This window comes from Lycium ferocissimum, chromosome 12, assembly GCF_029784015.1.
Source record: "Lycium ferocissimum isolate CSIRO_LF1 chromosome 12, AGI_CSIRO_Lferr_CH_V1, whole genome shotgun sequence".
Lineage (NCBI taxonomy): Eukaryota > Viridiplantae > Streptophyta > Magnoliopsida > Solanales > Solanaceae > Lycium > Lycium ferocissimum.
Window position 1 is genome coordinate 38,448,449 of NC_081353.1, and position 19,157 is coordinate 38,467,605.

General features: G+C 34.9%; 2 protein-coding genes across 4 annotated transcripts; one reads left to right on the forward strand and one right to left on the reverse strand.

Moving 5' to 3' along the window:
• On the reverse strand, positions 1–9,494 carry LOC132041208 (apyrase 2-like). 3 transcript variants are annotated; one of them, XM_059432044.1, is made up of 9 exons: positions 8,940–9,494; positions 6,042–6,170; positions 5,890–5,946; positions 5,674–5,766; positions 1,635–1,840; positions 1,307–1,398; positions 789–1,006; positions 477–666; positions 1–385 (listed from the first exon to the last, which is right to left on the reverse strand). In XM_059432044.1, the coding sequence occupies exons 1-9, from the start codon at positions 9,249–9,251 to the stop codon at positions 270–272; spliced, it is 1,413 nt and encodes a 470-aa protein (XP_059288027.1). In that variant the 5' UTR covers positions 9,252–9,494; the 3' UTR covers positions 1–269. The 3 variants fall into 3 exon arrangements, with proteins under 3 accessions (XP_059288027.1, XP_059288028.1, XP_059288029.1); XM_059432045.1 differs by lacking the exon at positions 8,940–9,494 and adding an exon at positions 8,442–8,587; XM_059432046.1 differs by lacking the exon at positions 8,940–9,494 and adding an exon at positions 7,759–7,908.
• A 4,248-nt stretch (positions 9,495–13,742) lies between these two features.
• LOC132041184 (protein TIC 55, chloroplastic) lies at positions 13,743–19,157 on the forward strand. The gene is made up of 4 exons (XM_059432010.1): positions 13,743–14,289; positions 17,216–17,318; positions 17,408–18,575; positions 18,845–19,157. The coding sequence occupies exons 1-3, from the start codon at positions 13,862–13,864 to the stop codon at positions 18,539–18,541; spliced, it is 1,665 nt and encodes a 554-aa protein (XP_059287993.1). The 5' UTR covers positions 13,743–13,861; the 3' UTR covers positions 18,542–18,575; positions 18,845–19,157.

A 19,157-nucleotide genomic window follows, 5' to 3' on the forward strand; every position in this document is an offset into this window, starting at 1 on the left:
GGAATTAAAAAATTGATCTCATTTATATAGTGCATATTCTCATAATACATGGTTACAAACAGATTATCAATATTGTTAATTCCCTCTAATATAAGGGAAAGACAAAGAATCTCAACCTGCTTGGACTTTGGCACCCAACTGGCAATCCTTCTGTTCCAGAACGTTAGCCCAATAGGCTTATCCACAGCTGCAGGTCAAAAATATATATAGTTGAAAATCATAGTCTATTTAAAAGCCAAAATTGCATGAATGGATCTTGCATTTCCCAGTTAACTCAATGATGATACAACTTCAATGGCACTGCCTAATGGCCATGCTGCTTCAACAAGGGAATTCTTGTATTCAACTTTTTTCACCAACGTCATTTCTTGCTGAGGATCGAGCCCTGCTCAGTAAAAAATGGAAGCGAATCACTCAAAACGTACTGAAATGATAGTTGTGTACTTAAAACTAAAATATGAACCGAGTTTACTCACCAAAGCCATCTACAAGTAGAGTGTACTGATAGACGAGATCCAGGCACAAGTATGGCAAGTTATCAGGGTCTACATGAGGAAAATCAGATTTGCCAGCCTCAAGGTTAGTTTCACAAGCACGCTTAGCTGCACTTCCATAATCAGCTGGGCGAACTTTTGCAACGGCTAAACTTGGATTAATAATACCGGCCTATGTCCACAACATATTACATTTGTGTCAGAGACATAAAAAGAAGAGAACTTCTCCAATTCAGAACATTAAAAAACTTTTCATTAGATTTCTATAAGCATCATAAATCGAGTGATTCATACCTCAGCAGCTCTGTCAAAGAAAAATGAAGCAACAAACATATTCTTCTGGCCATCTCCTCCTCCACCATTCCACACGCCACCAAAGGTGCATTTCATGTGGGTACATGCTGGTTCGTTCACTTTCAGAGCCTTTAGAGTTACCTCCCTACAACCACTCATGTTTGAACCTTGAGCCATGGCCGATGCTGGGTGTTCTGCTCCTCCATACTTGTATGACCCTACAAAAAAATATTTTTCATCTTCAGTGATATACTTGGTAATACCGGAAAATAAGAACATATTTTTCAAATTACAGCATAACAGGCTCAATGTAAATTAAGGATCCAATGCTCCTACTTTCTGCACCTTATCTGTGAATAAGATAAGATATGAAGATTCAGGTCAGGAAGGAGGGCATTTTTACTCTTGTTCACCTCTTTTTCACTTCTTACAGAGAGAAATGATGCTCCCAGAAAGCACTGCCATCAAGAGAAGCAAGCATAGAATGATCATTGCACCAGGAGAGAAAGAGTAAATACCATGATGGCCTCCCAAGATGCAAGGATTTCCAGATTCATCGGTCACCTTCAAGATCTCAGCTCGAGCTGCTAGTAAGCCATAGTGCAAATAGCTGTAAGCAATATACATAGATCACATTAAGCTAGTAGAGGATAAAGATAACAAAACACAAGATAAGCCAACTCTGAATAACAAGAGATGTATGTTCTTGCCAAATAGATGGATCAGAGATTTATCATGATCAAAAAGTTGGATCAAAGATTCAAGGAATAATTTGGAGAGCACAAAATGGGTATGGTGACATGCTCTAATATCATCACATAATTCTGTATAGAGGATGAGAAGGACCTGTGAACGTAAAGGTAGTATTTTGTCCCCTTTAAATACATTTCCTGAACATATGTATCCTCTCCATCTGATACCTTTAGAGCTTTTTGGGCATCTGACTCTGAGATGGCATACGCCATTTGCACAGATCCACCGCCAAGATCAACCACTCCAACTGTATCAGAGTATTTCTTTCCCAATTTGCCTAATAAATAATTGATGGTTACCTGCATTGATAGCGGAAACTAAGAGATCAGCTAGCTATACAATTGGTTGACCCACATGTCAGACCGAAATACGAGGTGACACAAATTGTATAATCCATATGGTTGGGTTGAAGATCAAGAAAGAGTAATAAAAGTAAAACATTTTTATTCAAATGTGCAAATAATCCTAAATAGTAGAACATTTTAGTTTAAAAAGTAGCCTCCACAACCTTTTCTAATATATTCTCCAAATTGCATCCAAAGACAACTTCATTTTCAGATCTCAAATCTTTTTTTTCAGTTGTTCAGAAAGTACTTTTTGTAAATATTTCTAAACAAAACACTCCAAATGTGCAACGCCTCTCTAGTGTTTCAAAAGATAAAAGTGAACGGGAGATTCATTGATTTGCTTTTTGTCATGCAGGATTATTGCAACACAACTACATTTTAATCCAAGCAAGTAAGGTTAGCTATATGAATCCTCTCTGATCGTGTCGCTTTTTCAAACTCATCTTAGACTAAAGTTATACAAATAAAAGTAAATATAGAAGTTCTTTATATCTTCCACTAACATATAAATCTCTGATAGGAGTAAATACTCCTAGAAAACATTGGAATTAAAGTAAGCGTACTAACATGACTAAAACATATTCTCAACCAATTGGTATCTCCTATATAGAGTTTTTCCTTCCATTGTGCCCTATTTTTTGCTACTTTTGCATGGATCCAAGAGATTGTAGGTAGATCGAGATAATTCCCTTTCATTTGATTTTAGGTCTACCTTGTCCCTCTTTAACATCCTCATTCTCTGGGTTCTCGTGCAGGATTACTGGTATCACCAAAATGACCTAAGGCAATGTTCAATTGCATAGGATTGAGTAGGGAATTCATTGTATTTGCTTATTCTCTCTTTTAATTCAACCAGCATAGGGTAGAAATAGAATAAACTTAAAAATCACTCTACCTTCCCTTTAGGATAGGAATATATCCAATTATCAGTTTTATGTAAAACTCTCCTTATTTTCTCACTCAATTAGGATAAAATCCCACCTTTAAGATTGGACGAATTACTCCACACGTAATCCTATCTTACAGTATCAAAGCAAGCCAAAAGGCTTTTAATACCAGAACTTGAGGAAGAGGGTAGCTTAATTAGCTAAGTTTTTCATGGGCTAGACCGCTGGAGGGCAAGGAAATGTGATCCACTTGATAGTTCATTGTCAGGTCTGCACCGACTGTGTGGAGCACTGTTTGGATTATGTTTGGTACTGAGTGGTTTATCCGCTCCCTTATGCTTAAAAAGGAGAAAAGAAAATCTACTGTTGTCATCCTTTTTCGTGAACTTGAGCTCAAATTCACTCTTTATCATGCTCATAATGCTAAATCTTAGCAAAAAGATCCAATAAACTTGACTTAACTAATCAACATCACATCAGAGGTAACTATACTCACTAACTAGCAGAAAATGAATTCAAGTCCAGAGAGCACAAACATTCTCCCTCAGTTTTTGCTTATCTCCTAATCTATAAAGAGCTAAAATTTATATTAAGGAAGCAACTCTTGTGTTGAATAATAGTTTAATTTCTACTATATTAGAAGAGTGGGTTGGATCGTCGTCCACCCACTCTTCTAGAATAGTAAATTAATCTACTATATTAGAAGAGTGGGTTGGATCGTCGTCCACCCACTCTTCTAGATCAGTAAATTTTTTTAAAAAATAAGGTGGGGCCCACTCTTCGATAATAGTAGAAATAAATTTCTACTATATTAGAAGAGTGGGTTGGATTGTCGTCCACCCACTCTTCTAGAATAGTACATTAATCTACTATATTAGAAGTGTGGGTTGGATCGTCGTCCACCCACTCTTCTAGAATAGTAAAATTTAAAAAAAAAAAAAATTAAGGTGGATGGGACTAGAATACTAAATCACCCACTCTTCTATAATAAGCAGAAATAAATTTCTACTATATTAGAAGAGTGGGTTGGATCATCGTCCACCCACTCTTAGAATAGTAAATTAATCTACTATATTAGAAGAAGTGGGTTGGATCTGGTGGACGATTTATCCAACCTTAATTTTTCTAATATAGTAGAAATTTTTTTTATTTCTACTATTATAAAAGAGTGGGCCCCACCTTAATTTTTTTTTTTTTTTTTAAATTTACTATTCTAGAAGAGTGGGTGGGTACTTATATATATCCAACCCATTTAATTCTTTTTTTTTTGTTGAAGTCCAACCCACTCTTCTAATATAGTAGATTAATTTACTATTCTAGAAGAGTGGGTGTCTTGACAATCCACCTTAATTTTTTTATATATATATTTCTACTATTATAGGAGAGTGGGCCCCACCTTAATTTTTTTTTTTTTTTAATTTACTACTATTATAGAACCCCCACTTTGGAAAAAAGTCTAAAAATATCCCCACCTTAATTTTTTTTTTTTAATTTACTATTCTAGAAGAGTGGGTGGACGACGATCCAACCCACTCTTCTAATATAGTAGAAATTTATTTCTACTATTATAGAAGAGTGGGCCCCACCTTAATTTTTTTTTTTTTAATTTACTATTCTAGAAGAGTGGGTGGACGACGATCCAACCCACTCTTTTAATATGGTAGATTAATTTACTATTCTAGAAGAGTGGGTGGACGACGATCCAACCCATATAGTAGAAAAAAAAATTAAAAAAAAAAAAATTAAGGTGGGGCCCACTCTTCTATAATAGTAGAAATATAAAAAAAAAAAATTAACGTAGGATCCGCGTGAAGAAGTAGGAGACAATTGCAACAAAAAAAAAAAAGGACATTTAAATAATGATAATAAGTTCAGAAAATGATAAAGGTACGCGTAGAGAAAATTTAAAGAAGAGAAATTCAGGAAAAAAGAAATAACGATTTACATTAATCTATAATAGTAAATTAAAAAAAAAAAATACGGTGGGGCCCACTCTTCTACAATGGTAGAAATAAAAAATTTAAGGTGGGGTTCACGTGAAGAATTAGGAGACAATTGCAAAAAAAAAAAAAAAGGACATTTGGATAATGATAATAAGTTCAGAAGATGGTAAAGGTGCACTTAGAGAAAATTTAAAGAAGAGAAATTCAGAAAAAAAAAAAATAACGATTTAAATTGAACACAAAAACCGCTAACGAAGTCATAAAACCAAAAGATTTTAAACTTATACCCAACATACGTCTCACACAAATAATGAGGAATAACATCAAGAAGACGAAATATAAACGGTCAAGAAACGTATACACATATTTTCTTAAAATGATGAAGTTGGTCTATACTTAAAAATTTAAGACTACAGCAGATGCTGACACATGAAAGCGCTTTTCAGTGTTGTTGAGTAGAAAGAGATGATGGCATGAAACTCGGTAGGAGAAGGTGTATTTCAAATCTTTCAATTGGAGAACCAAACCAGAAAAGTCATATATGGGAGAAGCGGACTAAGTAAAATAATTTATTGATATTTTCAATTAATCGAATTATAATACTTTCTATAATAAAAATTCCATAATTATTTTACTAAAAGATACTCTTTCTGTCCTAATTTATGTAATATAGTTTGACTAGACACGAAGTTTAAAAAAGAAAGGAAAGATCTTTGAAACTTGTGGTCTAAAACAAGTCATAGATATTTGTGTGGATTTAAATCATTTCATTAAAGGTAAAAAGGGAAGTTTCAAGTTAAATGATTTCTAAACATAAAAATATATCATTCTTTTTTAGACAGACTAAAAAAAAAAAAAGTGTGGTACTATTTTTTGTGTTGGGCCCGTGCTAGCACGGGCTTTCATCATCTAGTCTATAGAGAAGCTCATAGCAGCTTGAAGTTCATTCACATACCCATTGGTAAGCACCCTCCTGATTTCCATCAAGAACCACTACCGCATCCGCTTTCACTTTGAAGCTGCTTTTGCTCTTCAGAAAATCCCTCACCTTCAAAACACATTTACATAATTTCTAAGTACTGACAAGATTAAGTAGAAAAAGCCACTTAAAATTCTAACATAAGACATGCCCAAACAGATGAAGGTCTAGGATATAATCAATCAATCTTACCGCTTGAAGAATCCTGTCAGATGCATCACCTTCCAACTGCCTCAAACCTGCAGTTGCCTATATAGACCACCTATCAGTATTGAGCATATGGGCAGGCTAAAAGGCTTGAACTTCAACTATACGAAATTAGTTGAATAGCAATGTTCACTAACCCCAACTCTCACTGGTGTATTACTACGCAAATTGCGCGGGACGACATTCTCTGCGTCCTTCAGAAGTGATAAAAGAGACTCCGCAGCAGCCGCAGGATCACTAGCATGTGCACTCAAACCTGGTTTTTTCTGCAGCATCAAAGCCAATTATAGATGAACATCTGCTGCGAATAGAAAGCATTTACACAAAATCTAGGAATTCATATGCAACCAACTAGAAAGAGGGGAACAGATTGGCTGTCGACTTCACTGGAGATACATTTCAATCAATCAATCAACTACATTTCAATCAAAACATGATCAACAGATACAAGATTTAGAGAAAGGGGATTCAGAATTCCACAGTCAATCGGCCTATGACATTTTTAAGACCTGTCTAATTAGCCTTGCACTTTTTCATTCATGAAGAATGAAACCTCAGAAGAAGAAAAAATATCCCCTCCCTTTTACTAAACCAGGCAGAACCTCGAGTAGTTTATCAGGACAAATTGAGTAGTCACATTCCACCAGTCATGTTGATTTACCAAACTAGGTAAGCTAGTCATTACGACTGCTTGTTTAGCACGAAGTTAGCTCTTTTCCACAGTAAACTCTAAGTTAAACTGATGTAGATTCTCTCATAGAGACCGCAACCCAAGCAGTGGATTTGTCTAGGTGCATTTACTTATTTTCATTTTCATTTCCACTTATACATATAAGAAGTGTCTCACAGTCAGACGCAATGGACTCAGCTCTTTATGCATATACAACAACAACATGCCGTGTAATCCCACAAAATACCCAGCTCTTTATAAAAATATATTTATATATATTTACTTATTCGTTATCAAAATGTATTTTACTTTTTTCAACTTATATGTAAGGTCTTATAGCCAAACACAATAAGTTTGACCAACTCACTACGTCCAAACTAGATTCTATTGGGATCAACATTATGAATCATCTATAAGCTAGTCAAATAACAAGCTACAGACCAAATTTCCTTGCTTGCTTAGTAAACTTCGACTATACTAACAAGGCACATATACACATTACACAGTACTCCACAATCTTCTCACTGTCCTATATGCCAGACCAGTAGGTTCGGCAGAGCTCACTGTTTCCAAACTAGATCTCACTGGAATCGACAATATGAATACACTATAATGTTCGGGGGGAAAATGATGATATCCTGCACGAAAAGTTCAAATTCATTGCCAATAGGAACGAGATCCAAATTCTCATCAAAGCAGAAAACATGAACTCTACTACCAGAACTCCCAGCATCAAGTATAACCGCATACTTCATAGATCCGATATTATTTGGCGAAAATTTCCTATTCAACGATTCCATAGAATCACTCGGGAATTGCGTAGGCATTACATAAAGCACGAGAGAAACAAGGAATAAAGGAACACAGATCACAAGGATAAGGCCTTTATGCCTTTGGATCTTATCGGTGAATGATTCATTTCCGTACTGTTGTTTTCGATTCAGTGTTTTCTCCATTTGAAGTGGATTTAGTAAAATAATTAATTAGTTGTTACATTATAGGAGGAGTCTAGTAGTTGATTTAGTACATATTCAGTTTCTCTACTACTTTGTTTATGTGCCTATAAAAAGGTTCGTGATTAATAAAATTTATATGGGACAGTTTTTTTCATTCGTAATTTCTACCTCCAAAAAATCATAATGTTCAGCGAAAAATGATTAAATTAAGGCAAAACATAAAATTACCTGGATGAAAAGTTCGAGTTCATTGCCAATAGGAAGAAGATCCAAATTCTCATCAAAACAAAAAAACATGAACTCCACTACCAGAACTTCCAGCATCAAATATAACCGCATACTTCACAGATCCGAAATTATTCGGCGAAAATTTCCTATTCAACGATTCCATAGAATCACTCGGCGATCGCGTAGGCATTACATAAAGCACCAGAGAAACAAGGAATAAAGGAACACAGATCACAAGGATAAGGCCTTTATGCCTCTGGATCTTATCGGTGAATGATTCAATTGAAATCAACAATAGGAATCATCTATAAGCTAGTCAATCGCAATATAGATTTCAATTGCCTAAATCTTATAGTTTAAAATTTGCCAAAAAAAATAAGTTGGGGTAGTCTTATTTTTTTTGGCTTATAAGCTGTTTTCAGCTTATAAGCTCGCTTTAGATAAATTAAGTTAAATGGGTCCAATTATTTTTTTGAGCTTATTTTAAGCACAAAATGATTTACCCAAACACTCAAAAAAGTTGAAAACCTAAGCCAACTTATAAGCCAATCCAAACGGGCTCCTAGTAAACTATGACTACACTAACAAGGCATATATACACACTACAATTTTCTCATTTTCTGGTCAACTGACACATAATGTTCGGCAAAAAATGATTAAATTAAGGCAAAACATAAAATTACCTGAACGAAAAGCTCGAGTTCATTACCAATAGGAACGAGATCCAAATTCTCATCAAAACAAAAAACATGAACTCTATTACCGGAACTTCCAGCATCAAATATAACCGCATATTTCATAGATCCGATATTATTCGGAGAGAATTTCCTATTCACTGAATCCGAAGGCGAACGTGTCGGCATTGCATAAGGCACGAGAGAAACGAGAAATAACGGAACGCAAATCACAAGGATAACGCCTTTATGCCTCTGGATCTTATCGGTAAAAAATTTCACCTCTGTATTGTCTTCGCTTCAGTGTTTTCTCCATTTGAAGTGGATTTAGTACAAAAATTAATTAATTAGTTGTTTAATTATAGGAGGAGTCTAACAGTTGATTTAGTAAAATATTCAGTTTCTCTGCTATTTCGTTTATATGATTAACAAAGCTTATATGAAACAGTTTTTCATTCATATTTTCGGCGAAAATGATTAAATTAAGGCAAAATAAGAGAAAATTACCTGAACGAAAAGTTCGAGTTCATTGCCAATAGGAACGAGATCCAAATTCTCATCAAAACAAAAAACATGAACTCTACTCCCCGAACTTCCAGCATCAAATATAACCGCATACTTCATAGATCCAACATTTGGCGAAAATTTCCTATTCAGCGATTCCATAGAATCACTAGGCGAACGTGTAGGCATTACATAAAGCACGAGAGAAACGAGGAATAAAGGAACACAAATCACAAGGATAACGCCTTTATGTCTCTGGATCTTATCGGTGAATGATTCACCAGTGTATTGTCTACGCTTAAGTGATTTATCCATTTGAAGTGGATCGTCGAGCTGTGCTTCTAAGAGTTCGGCAGCCGAGGGTGATCTGTATCGGATCTTGCCGTTTCCCGGCGCCGGACTACTCTCTTGGGTCTCCAGCTCGAATTCGGATCACACTATCGGGTCGGATCGGATCGGATCACAATGTGGCGCGATCCGAAACTATAGGATAAGCAAATGGGAAATTCCACTGGGAAGGAAAGAGAGGCTTTTTTCTAATTTCTGTACGGACTATTATACATCTCTGAACTGTACAGAGACGATATAACTGCTAAACCGGCCGGTCTAGCAAATGCGTTTCGTACCCAAAAAAAAAAAAAAAAAATACTCCATAAGGTATTTTTGTGATTTTTTTCCCCCTTATTTTGTTAGTAACTGAAAAAGATATTTTGGCTCGTCTCAATTTATGTGACATTTTCTTATTTTTAATCGGTTTAAAAAATAATTTTTTCTTTGTATTGTGTTAAATTCGTAGAATACAGCTGGATGAATGTCGGGATGACACGTGTCAGTGGATATGACTCAAGTACAAGTCAGCATTCGAAGCCTCCGGAAGAAGCTTAGTGGCTCCGAAGACACTGAAGTGTCCAGATGTCCGTTGGAGTAGCACCGGCTGGAAGGCTAACAGTCAACTATTACAAATAGGTCTGTAACTTTCACGGGGCATTAATCAGCATTATTGTCCTATTTATTGCCTATCATTGCTATGGCATTAATTGGTATTATTAATGGGGGCATAATCATGGAATGTGTACCCCTTAGGTCAATTATAAATAGGACTTGTCATTTCATTGTAAAGGACACGAAAGAGAAAAGACATACACGACATACATTTCACAATTGCTTTGTTCTTAAGTTTTTACTAATGTGGTTCGCATCCAATGAGAATCTAGTTAGTAGCTTGCCTGGAGTCACCAGCTCAAAGCTACTCCAAGGCTCAGGCTACCCTTAATTTTCTACTTTGCTTATATTTAATTTATATTGATTTTGACGGTAGGTTACATTGCTTTTTTTGTCACTTTGATCCACGTGTTCTTAACCACGTATGCAAATTCAATTGAACCGATTTTTATGGAACTTCAACTGAATCGATTTTTGGGTAAACAATCTTTTCATATTTAGCAAGTAACAATCTAAATTCTATTTTATTTTATTCTTAATGAAATGATTCTTTATCACAAAATTTCTATGCTTATTTTAGACCATAAGTTTCAAAGTCTTTTATTTTTCTCTTAAGCTCCGTATTCCATCAAACATCTTCACATTACTATTATATATAAGAGGGAATGTGAGGACTTTTGTAGTCCTCACAATAATTTCCCAAATTTTTAAAAACTTTTTCATTAATTACTTTTATTTTATTTATTTAAGTCAATTTTTTTGTTTTTTGTTTTTAAAGTCTACTTTTCAAAAGCTATGTTGAAAATTTTACAATAATTTTCAAATTTTTTTAAAACTTTTTAATTAATTACTTTTAGGTCCTAATCTTATTTATTTATGTCAATTTTTTTTGTTTTTGTTTTTAAAGTCTACTTTTCAAAAGAACTATCGAACCTCTTACCTCATTTTTCACGTTCTTTGAATCGGGTGCTCGATATCCGCATTCGAGGTATAATTCGACCGCATCGCGCCTATTCGGGGGGAGCGTCTTCCTCCAAAGATTTTTTTCCATATCCATGTTCGAACCCCTAATCCCTTTATAGAGGAGTGCCTCCATCCGTCGCACAAGTTAAATTATGTATTTGTCTTAAAAGTTCATTAACTATGTATAGATTATTTATTTAGAATTAAATAACTTTAAAAATTAGGATACATAAGTTATAATGTCAAATTCGGTTCCAAATTTGATTTGAATTAAATAATTTCATCAAAATGGAAGTTAAAATATTAAAGGAGTGGGAATGAAAATTTTGCTTTTATATAACTACCCACTTGTGACTACAACGGGTATATGGTTGTTGTTGTTGTTATTGACATCTTGTACTAACACAAATTATATAGTTAAAATATCCGCTTTTATATCTTTTTTCGGGCTTAGCACGGGCCTCACATAACTAGTAATTGATACAGAGGAGGATTTTTTGATAATCAAATATCAAAAGAATTATTTCTCCACGAGGAACGAAAATAGCAGTAAAAAGACCACGGAAAATATACATCATTAGAGAGATCATTGCTTCTTATTTCTTCACAAACTTGTTAAGTTGGTTCTCCATAAGAACTAAGAAATTATACAAGCTTGCTTGGTTATGTGAAAAGCATTCATTTTTTAGGTCAGCTGTATCTGAAATTCAATACTCAGTGTGATTCGAATTCATCTAAGTAGGATCCATTGAAGAAACGTACCCACTAGAAATTTCTCCATTTTTACACTAAAAAGGCATTCATCAATGTTGAGACATGTACTTCCTCGAGTAAATATCTCAAAAGGCCACTCAACTTTGAGTGCTTATGTGGCAAAATCACTAAACTTTGCTATATATCAATAAAATCACTCAACTTCGGCCTTTGCTCTCATAAAATCACTCAACTAAATGTGTCATCAAAGAAATTTGACATGGCAATATTAATCAATTTTTTTATGCCATGTAGACATGGACCCCACAAATAAAATAAAATAAATTCATATTTTAATTTTGGAGATACATTTCGGGTTTTTCTAAAAATTAATCTACTACTTTAGAAAAAATTAATCTACTACTTTAGACACTTTACGTGAGAGCTAAGTTGTTAAATTTCAATTGACTCATTGAAAACACTAATGCCAACGGATTTATTTTTAACCTTAGTTCCAACGTATATTAACCAAAAAAATTGTAAAAAAAAATGTTGTTGCTTACAAAAGGCAAAGGTCCAACCGATCCTATGTGGCCTCTTCCTTTCAGCCAGGCCAATAATAACATTCACGTGTTTCTATATATTCTTTAATTATGATTAATTAATATGTATTTTTATTTTATTTATTTCTTAATTATAATAAAATTCATACATATTGATTTGGTGTAAATATCTTGTATGAGTCGTATCTTATCTATTAAATAGATATACGTAAACAAAGTAGAAAGATAAGAAAATAGAGACAATAGAAGCTAAAAAGAAGGAGAGTGCAATAAATAAATAAGAAAATAATTTCAAGAAAAAGAATAAGAGCACACATAAAAAAAATAAGGTAGAAACAACAAAGAAAATGAGTTTTAAATGAAAAGTTGCTGGGTGGATGTTGAGGTATTAAAATATGATTTTTTTTTTTTAATTTATGGGGTCCATGTCTACATGACATAAAAAAATTAATTAATATTGTCATGTCATATTTTTTTTTATGACATATTTAGTTGAGTGATTTTATGAGAGTAAAGGCCAAAGTTAAATGATTTTATTGATATGCAAAGTTCAAATGATTTCTTAAATAATTCTCAAAGTTGAGTCACTTTTTAAGATATTTACTCGTACTTCCTCCCTCCATTTTTACTTATTCACTATACAAAAAATAGATATCTATTTTTGCTTGTTTAGTTTGAAAAATTAAAGATAAATTTATCACATAGTTTTTAATTTACCTTTATTATTAAATATAATCATTTTCCAAAACGTTGATTATATTCAAAGGATGATATAGTAAAATTGTCATATTATTTTGTTGCTCCTTAAGAATAAGTATTAAAGATTTGAATTAAAGTCGCACATCTCCATCTCGAAAGAATGAGCCTAATTTTCTTCGTGGTTATATTCTCTCATTACTAAAAATGATTGGTGTGGTTAACCCACTTTGACCTTTTTTCAGCATGATGACAACTAGAAATATTGGCACTTCGCGCTCCTGTAAAATCACAATTTTGTATTTGCACCGTATTACTTCTTCATGGATGTGTTTGGTACCAAGGATAATGTTTTCATAAAACGAAAAATGATTATTTATTTATTTATTAGTTGGTAAGTAAATAAAAAGCGATATCTCAAAAGCATGGGAGTATATAAGTTAGGCAAAAACCACAGGGCTGGAGGTAAAGTGGGCAAGGGGGCAGTGGAGGGTGGAGGCTATGGAAATAGGAGTGAGCTGTGATGTATTGAAGTAGAGACGAATTCAAAATTTTGAATCTATGGGTTCTTAATTCTAGAAAAAATTGTTTACTAGGTTATGTATAAACTATTTACACATATTAAGTGAATCTTTTACCACAAATACAAAGTTTTGATCATAGCTACAAGGCTCTGCCGAATTAGTAACCAATACTCTAGCTTTGCCTCTAAATTTAAATTTAAATTTTTAAATTTAATATAAAAATTTAAAAAATATTTTCTTTCGTACCAAATACATCCTATGTCTTTAAAAAATAAATAAATTTGAAAGCAATAAAAATAAGACTAGAAATTCCTTATGGAAAAGAAATCTTTTTTGGAAATATGGGAGACTGAGACACAATTTACTTGCATTTAATATTCTGAAAAATCTTTCTCCTTGTGTGGCTATCATTGGTTCCACACGACAAGAAGCATCACAAGTCTCTTACTACATTTCAACAAAAACTACATGTGTCTCTAATGCATCCCACTCCTTCTTCTCTACAAATATTCCCACTTCCCAAACACCAAAATCACTCACAAAAATGGCTTTACAGCAACCATTTCTCTCTGAATTACTCCACTCAAATTCAAAAAGATCACTCCCAAACACTACATTAACCACAAAAAGTTCAGTTTTTTATCTACAAACACCTCAACGACCCAACTTTTATGTTCAAAATAAGCAGTTGAAGAAAAAAGAGAGGAGTTGTTATGCAATAGCAGAAAATCTTGGAGCTGAAGTTGTTGATGAGGATCAAAGTGTGATTTTGGAAAATTCAAGCTTAGATGAATTGAGGGGACAAAGAGAAATTGTTGGTTATGATTGGACTGAAGAATGGTATCCTTTGTATTTGACCAAGAATGTACCTGATGATGCACCTTTGGGTCTTACTGTTTTTGATAAACAAGTTGTTTTGTATAAGGATGGTAGTGGTGAACTTAGATGCTTTGAAGATCGCTGTCCACATAGGTAAGTATTTACTTTGTATAAATGTTTACGCCATCAGATCACCTTTGTAGCAGACAACCTGTCTTATTTTCAATATTACAAATCCCACGTGTAAATATTCTTTAGACCTGACTGTGTATACAATGGTGTAGCGACATAGAATGAAAGGGTGGTTAGTTGAACACCCTTCATCGGCTTAATTGGAAAATTATAGGTTATATATAGGAAATTGTTTCATGTATATAGTTGAATAATCACTTTTTATACCTATATATTTAATTTTGAACACCCTCACAGTGAAATTCCTGAATTTGTCTCTGGGTCCATATAACTTAAATTCTCGTGTGATATATTGAAATTTCAATTGTATTTTCACTGTCCTTATGAGTATTCTTTGAATTGATATCCATTGGTTGTTTAATCTAAATTAGGTTAGAGTGAGGATAACTATATGGAATTGGTATGGTGGATAAACTAACAAATTCGAGTCAAGAATTTAGTATATAGAGTCAGTGGGTTCACAATGAGCATGATCTTATTATGCGTTATACTCCCTCTGTTTCAATTTATGTGAACCTATTTCTTTTTTAGTCCGTGCCAAAATGAATGACATCTTTCCTAATTTGAAAACAAATTCACTTTATGAAATGCTTTACGTACCACACAAATATTGAAGACTTATTTTGAACCACAAGTTTTAAAAGTCTTCACTTTTTCTTAAATGTTGTGCCCAATCAAATGGGTTCATATAAATTGAAACGGAGGGAGTAAATAGTTTGAGCTGAAAACAAATGAGTTCAGGCAGAGCTCGCCCTAGATCCGCTTCTCTAATCAGACTGCAAACCAAGGTGGACAAAGAAGAAAATGTTTCAAGAAATACTAGTTTTTTATACTCAATATTTGAACTTGTTGCAAGGAACCTTAGAACCTTAGCCATGAAGTAGGGAATGAAGACAAGACAACTATGGGTAAATACCCAATGCTCCTTTAGGTTTTTTCTGGTTAAGCTGCTGAATGAATGTTAGGTGGTAGGGATCTAGTAGCTTAGTTGGTTGGCTACCTGAACTCTCACCTTATTGGTGAGGGTTCGAATCCCCACGTTGTAATCCCCTTCCTCTACCCCCTATGTAATAGTAAAAAATAAAACTAAAAAAGAACGCTAGGTGAATTTTCCACTCGTCCAGAACTCCATAGTGAAATATGATCCTTACTTGTAGAACCCCATAGTGAAATATGATCCTTACTAGTAGTATTTTAGTACAAGTATATGCTGTCTATTTTTATGAATGAAGCTTGATCTTTACACTTCTCTCATATTTTCTCTCCATTTGATGCTCTAATTCCAAACACTCCTCCATCTGTGTGCTAACTAAATCACTTGCCTGCCCATCCATCTCCGTGATGATTCATATAGCCGATCCCAACTTGTTTTGGACTAAGGCTTAGTTGTTGGCGGCCCATCCATCTGTGTCATATAGTTGAGGTGTTCTCACCATTTCAGCCACGGCATTTACATTCTTATCGAACTGTTGTGCTTTGTTCTAAGTACTACACTCCCCTTCCAGTGGTCAAACTTTTGCATTTGGTTTTGGCAGTTCATTGTCTAGTTAGGTGGGCATGACTTCTCTTTCCATATCCATCATCTGGAAAGATGAATGTGCAAAGTACACACTCTGAATATCTTGAATTGCAGCAAGGTTGATAGATCTTTGAATTAAATGTAGAAAATAAAAGGATGCACATTTCTTAGATCAGGTAAATATAGTATTCAGGGTCAGTACATCATGGCATAGTAATATATTTTGAAGAAAGTTGCCTATTATTAATATGAGTTGCATAGTGAAATTGAACCAATGATTTTCCTCTCCTTTTCTACAAGAGTGGGAAGAATCCATTTAATGACCAGTGGAGTATTGAAGATTGATACATATCAAATTGTGGAATGTAGTATGAACTTGTGGCTGGTACCTATGTTGCTCGGACCCTTCACTTTTGCTGCCGCACCCGTGTCCGACACGACACGACACCGACACCGACACCGGATTCGTGTCGGATCTGGTCAAACGACATTGGATACTTTGACCAAATCCATGGACCAATCTGAGAAAAAATTTGAGGCCAAATTGAAAGAAACGGAGAGCTCTTGAAGAGTGGACACTTATTGTTACATCTAGAAGAGTTTCAAGTTAATTAAAAATTAATATTTAACTATAAATGAAACATAACTATAAAAAAATATTTTTCTTTTTTATTTCTAGGCATAGATTTAGTTATTTTTCTTATAATTTTGAATTATTTTAGCCGAATCCCCACACCCGTATCCGTGGATCCATAACCCCCGAATCTTAAAATTTAGATTATGCCGAATCCGACCTCTAGATCCGTACCCGTATCCGACACTCGACACCGAGTCCGAGCAACATAGGCTGGTACAGTAAAGAAGTATATAAGTCAGTCTTCTATGTTTTAATTCCTCAAATCTGTGTCAAGGGTCGCGTCACATGTGAAGTTGGTGGAATCATGGGCTTTTGTTTGTAACTTTTTTGTGCTTTTCTAGAAATAATTTTGATACTCCTCTTTTTGTTGAGCCATTCAGACTTCGAATTTTCTCATCCATGAAGAATATGCCATTCCCTAAGAGAGCTTCTAAGTGCCACTGAAGCTAAAGCTATTCTGCCTATTTACATCAACCAATGAACTGTTGCCTTAGAACTTGTTAAAAGCTTTATTGAACCATAAATTCGTTGATAATGTGGGGAATAATTCTCCTTTAATGCAAATTCCTGCATTTCACTCTCTAGTGTATCTTTTGTCTCTCTGTCTATTATTTAAGGATTCAACTAGACTGACTTCCGGATTGTCACAAAATCACCTCTTGCGGCTTTACTTCTACGCATTTCAAAAATTTCACTTTAGAATCCTGACCATAAATTCCTTCTCAATTCAGATTAGCCAAACTCTCTGAAGGACAACTGTACGATGGCAAACTGGAATGCTTGTATCATGGTTGGCAGTTTGATGGAGATGGTAAATGTGTGAAGATACCACAGGTTGGTTTTATGCATCTTCAGTTGTTTTTCATGTTGCTAATCTTATATACTCAATTTTCATTATTGTCTTTGATTTTTTTTCCTACTAGCTACCTGAAAATGCTAGAATTCCTCGATCAGCTTGTACCAAGACATATGAAATTAGGGATTCCCAGGGAGTAATCTGGATATGGATGTCTCACAAAACACCACCTAATATTAACAAAATCCCCTGGTTCGAAAACTTCGAGAGGACAGGATTTCGAGATATTTCCACTATTCACGAGCTCCCATATGACCACTCTATTCTTCTGGAAAACCTCATGGATCCTGCTCATGTACCAATATCACACGATAGGACAGATTTTACAGCAAAAAGGGAAGATGCTGGACCGCTCTTTTTTGAGGTGACAGAAAGGACTAACCGGGGGTTTGCGGGCTGGTGGGGTAAGGAAAAGGATCAAGGCAAAGCAAACTATACACCAAACTTCTTACGGTTTGAAGCTCCTTGTGTTCTTCACAATAGTAGAGAATTTGTTGATGAGAATGGAGAGAAGCATTACTTTTCAGGTCTCTTTCTTTGTAGACCATCTGGTCAAGGGAAATCCATGCTTATCGTCCGGTTTGGAAACACAAGAAAAAGAACCGGGATACTTAAACTTATCCCGAACTGGTTCTTGCATCAGAATGCAAGCAAGGTCTTCGAGCAAGATATGGGGTTCCTTTCGTCCCAAAACGAAATCCTAATGAAAGAAAAGGTTCCAACCAAGAAACTCTACTTGAATCTAAGGTCGTCGGATACATGGGTAGCTGAGTACAGGAAGTGGATGGACAAAGTTGGGCACGGAATGCCTTATCATTTTGGTCACAGCACTATTTTCCTGCCCCAAGAACCTGCTGTCGTCGAGCACGCTCCTGCTGGTTTCGTTGCCAATTTTTCAGCTGCTCAGCCAGCTAAGGGAGGAATCGGAGGAATGTATGCTCCGAACCCCGCCAACAGATACTTCAGGCATGTAGTCCATTGCAGGGATTGCAGCAATGTTGTTAAAGCTTTTGAGACTTGGAAAAAGGCCCTCTCTGTTATCGCTTTAGTGTCGACGGCATTTGCAATTCTAGTGTCTGGAAGACAGTGGAAGGCCCTATTTTTGCTTTCGACATCGCTATGTTTAGCTGGAGCATATGCCTGCTCAACAGCCATTGCAATGAATACAACCAACTTCATAAGGACTCACAGAAGATTGTAAACCTGAAGTTCTGAATTATTCATTGGTCTATTCAGTATGTTTTCCTTTCACTTCTCTTTTTGCTGCTGTGATTATTCTTCTTAGGACTAGAGATTTTGTGGACTCTGAAACTAAGTTTCTTTTCACACTGTTAAAATATGTATATATATATATATATATATATATATATACCTAAGCTCAAATTGATATCTTATGTAAAATAGGATTAAGTTTTATATGTTTTTCATATATATTATTGCATACTAATAAGTAAAGCTCATATTTTCCCCCTACTGTGCTTGACCGATCCATTTGCTTCTTAAGCAAATTGATTGTTCGTGGGATGTTGCTGCAACTATCTACCTGGACGAGGTGCGGGCAAGCTAGTCTGGACACCAATGTCATAGAAAAAATAAGCTTTGGATGATTGTTCTAATGGGCAGAGTTAGTTGGTACATGTGCTGCTGGGAGAAAATAAGTACTCAATCGAAGTCGAGGTGCGTGAAAACCGCCATTGCTATTGTAAATATACTTGGGCTGATTGCTACATCTTTAAAAGCATGTCATTGTTCTCTTGTCCTGGGGTGTTGTAATAAGATTTAGCCATGATTTCACTAAGTTTTCTATTTCCATTGTC

What these genes read in the sequence shown, in the direction of transcription:
- LOC132041208 (XM_059432044.1), bottom strand. Translation starts at nt 9,251, where the DNA reads ATGGATAAATCACTTAAGCGTAGACAATACACTGGTGAATCATTCACC. An exon ending in CTGACAGGATTCTTCAAGCG is followed by an intron (nt 5,767 to 5,889) that starts GTAAGATTGATT and finishes TGTGTTTTGAAG; the next exon opens with GTGAGGGATTTTCTGAAGAG. An exon ending in TCTTTGACAGAGCTGCTGAG is followed by an intron (nt 667 to 788) that starts GTATGAATCACT and finishes TTGTGGACATAG; the next exon opens with GCCGGTATTATTAATCCAAG.
- LOC132041184 (XM_059432010.1), top strand. Translation starts at nt 13,862, where the DNA reads ATGGCTTTACAGCAACCATTTCTCTCTGAATTACTCCACTCAAATTCA. An exon ending in GAAGATCGCTGTCCACATAG is followed by an intron (nt 14,290 to 17,215) that starts GTAAGTATTTAC and finishes TTCTCAATTCAG; the next exon opens with ATTAGCCAAACTCTCTGAAG. An exon ending in AATGTGTGAAGATACCACAG is followed by an intron (nt 17,319 to 17,407) that starts GTTGGTTTTATG and finishes TTTTCCTACTAG; the next exon opens with CTACCTGAAAATGCTAGAAT.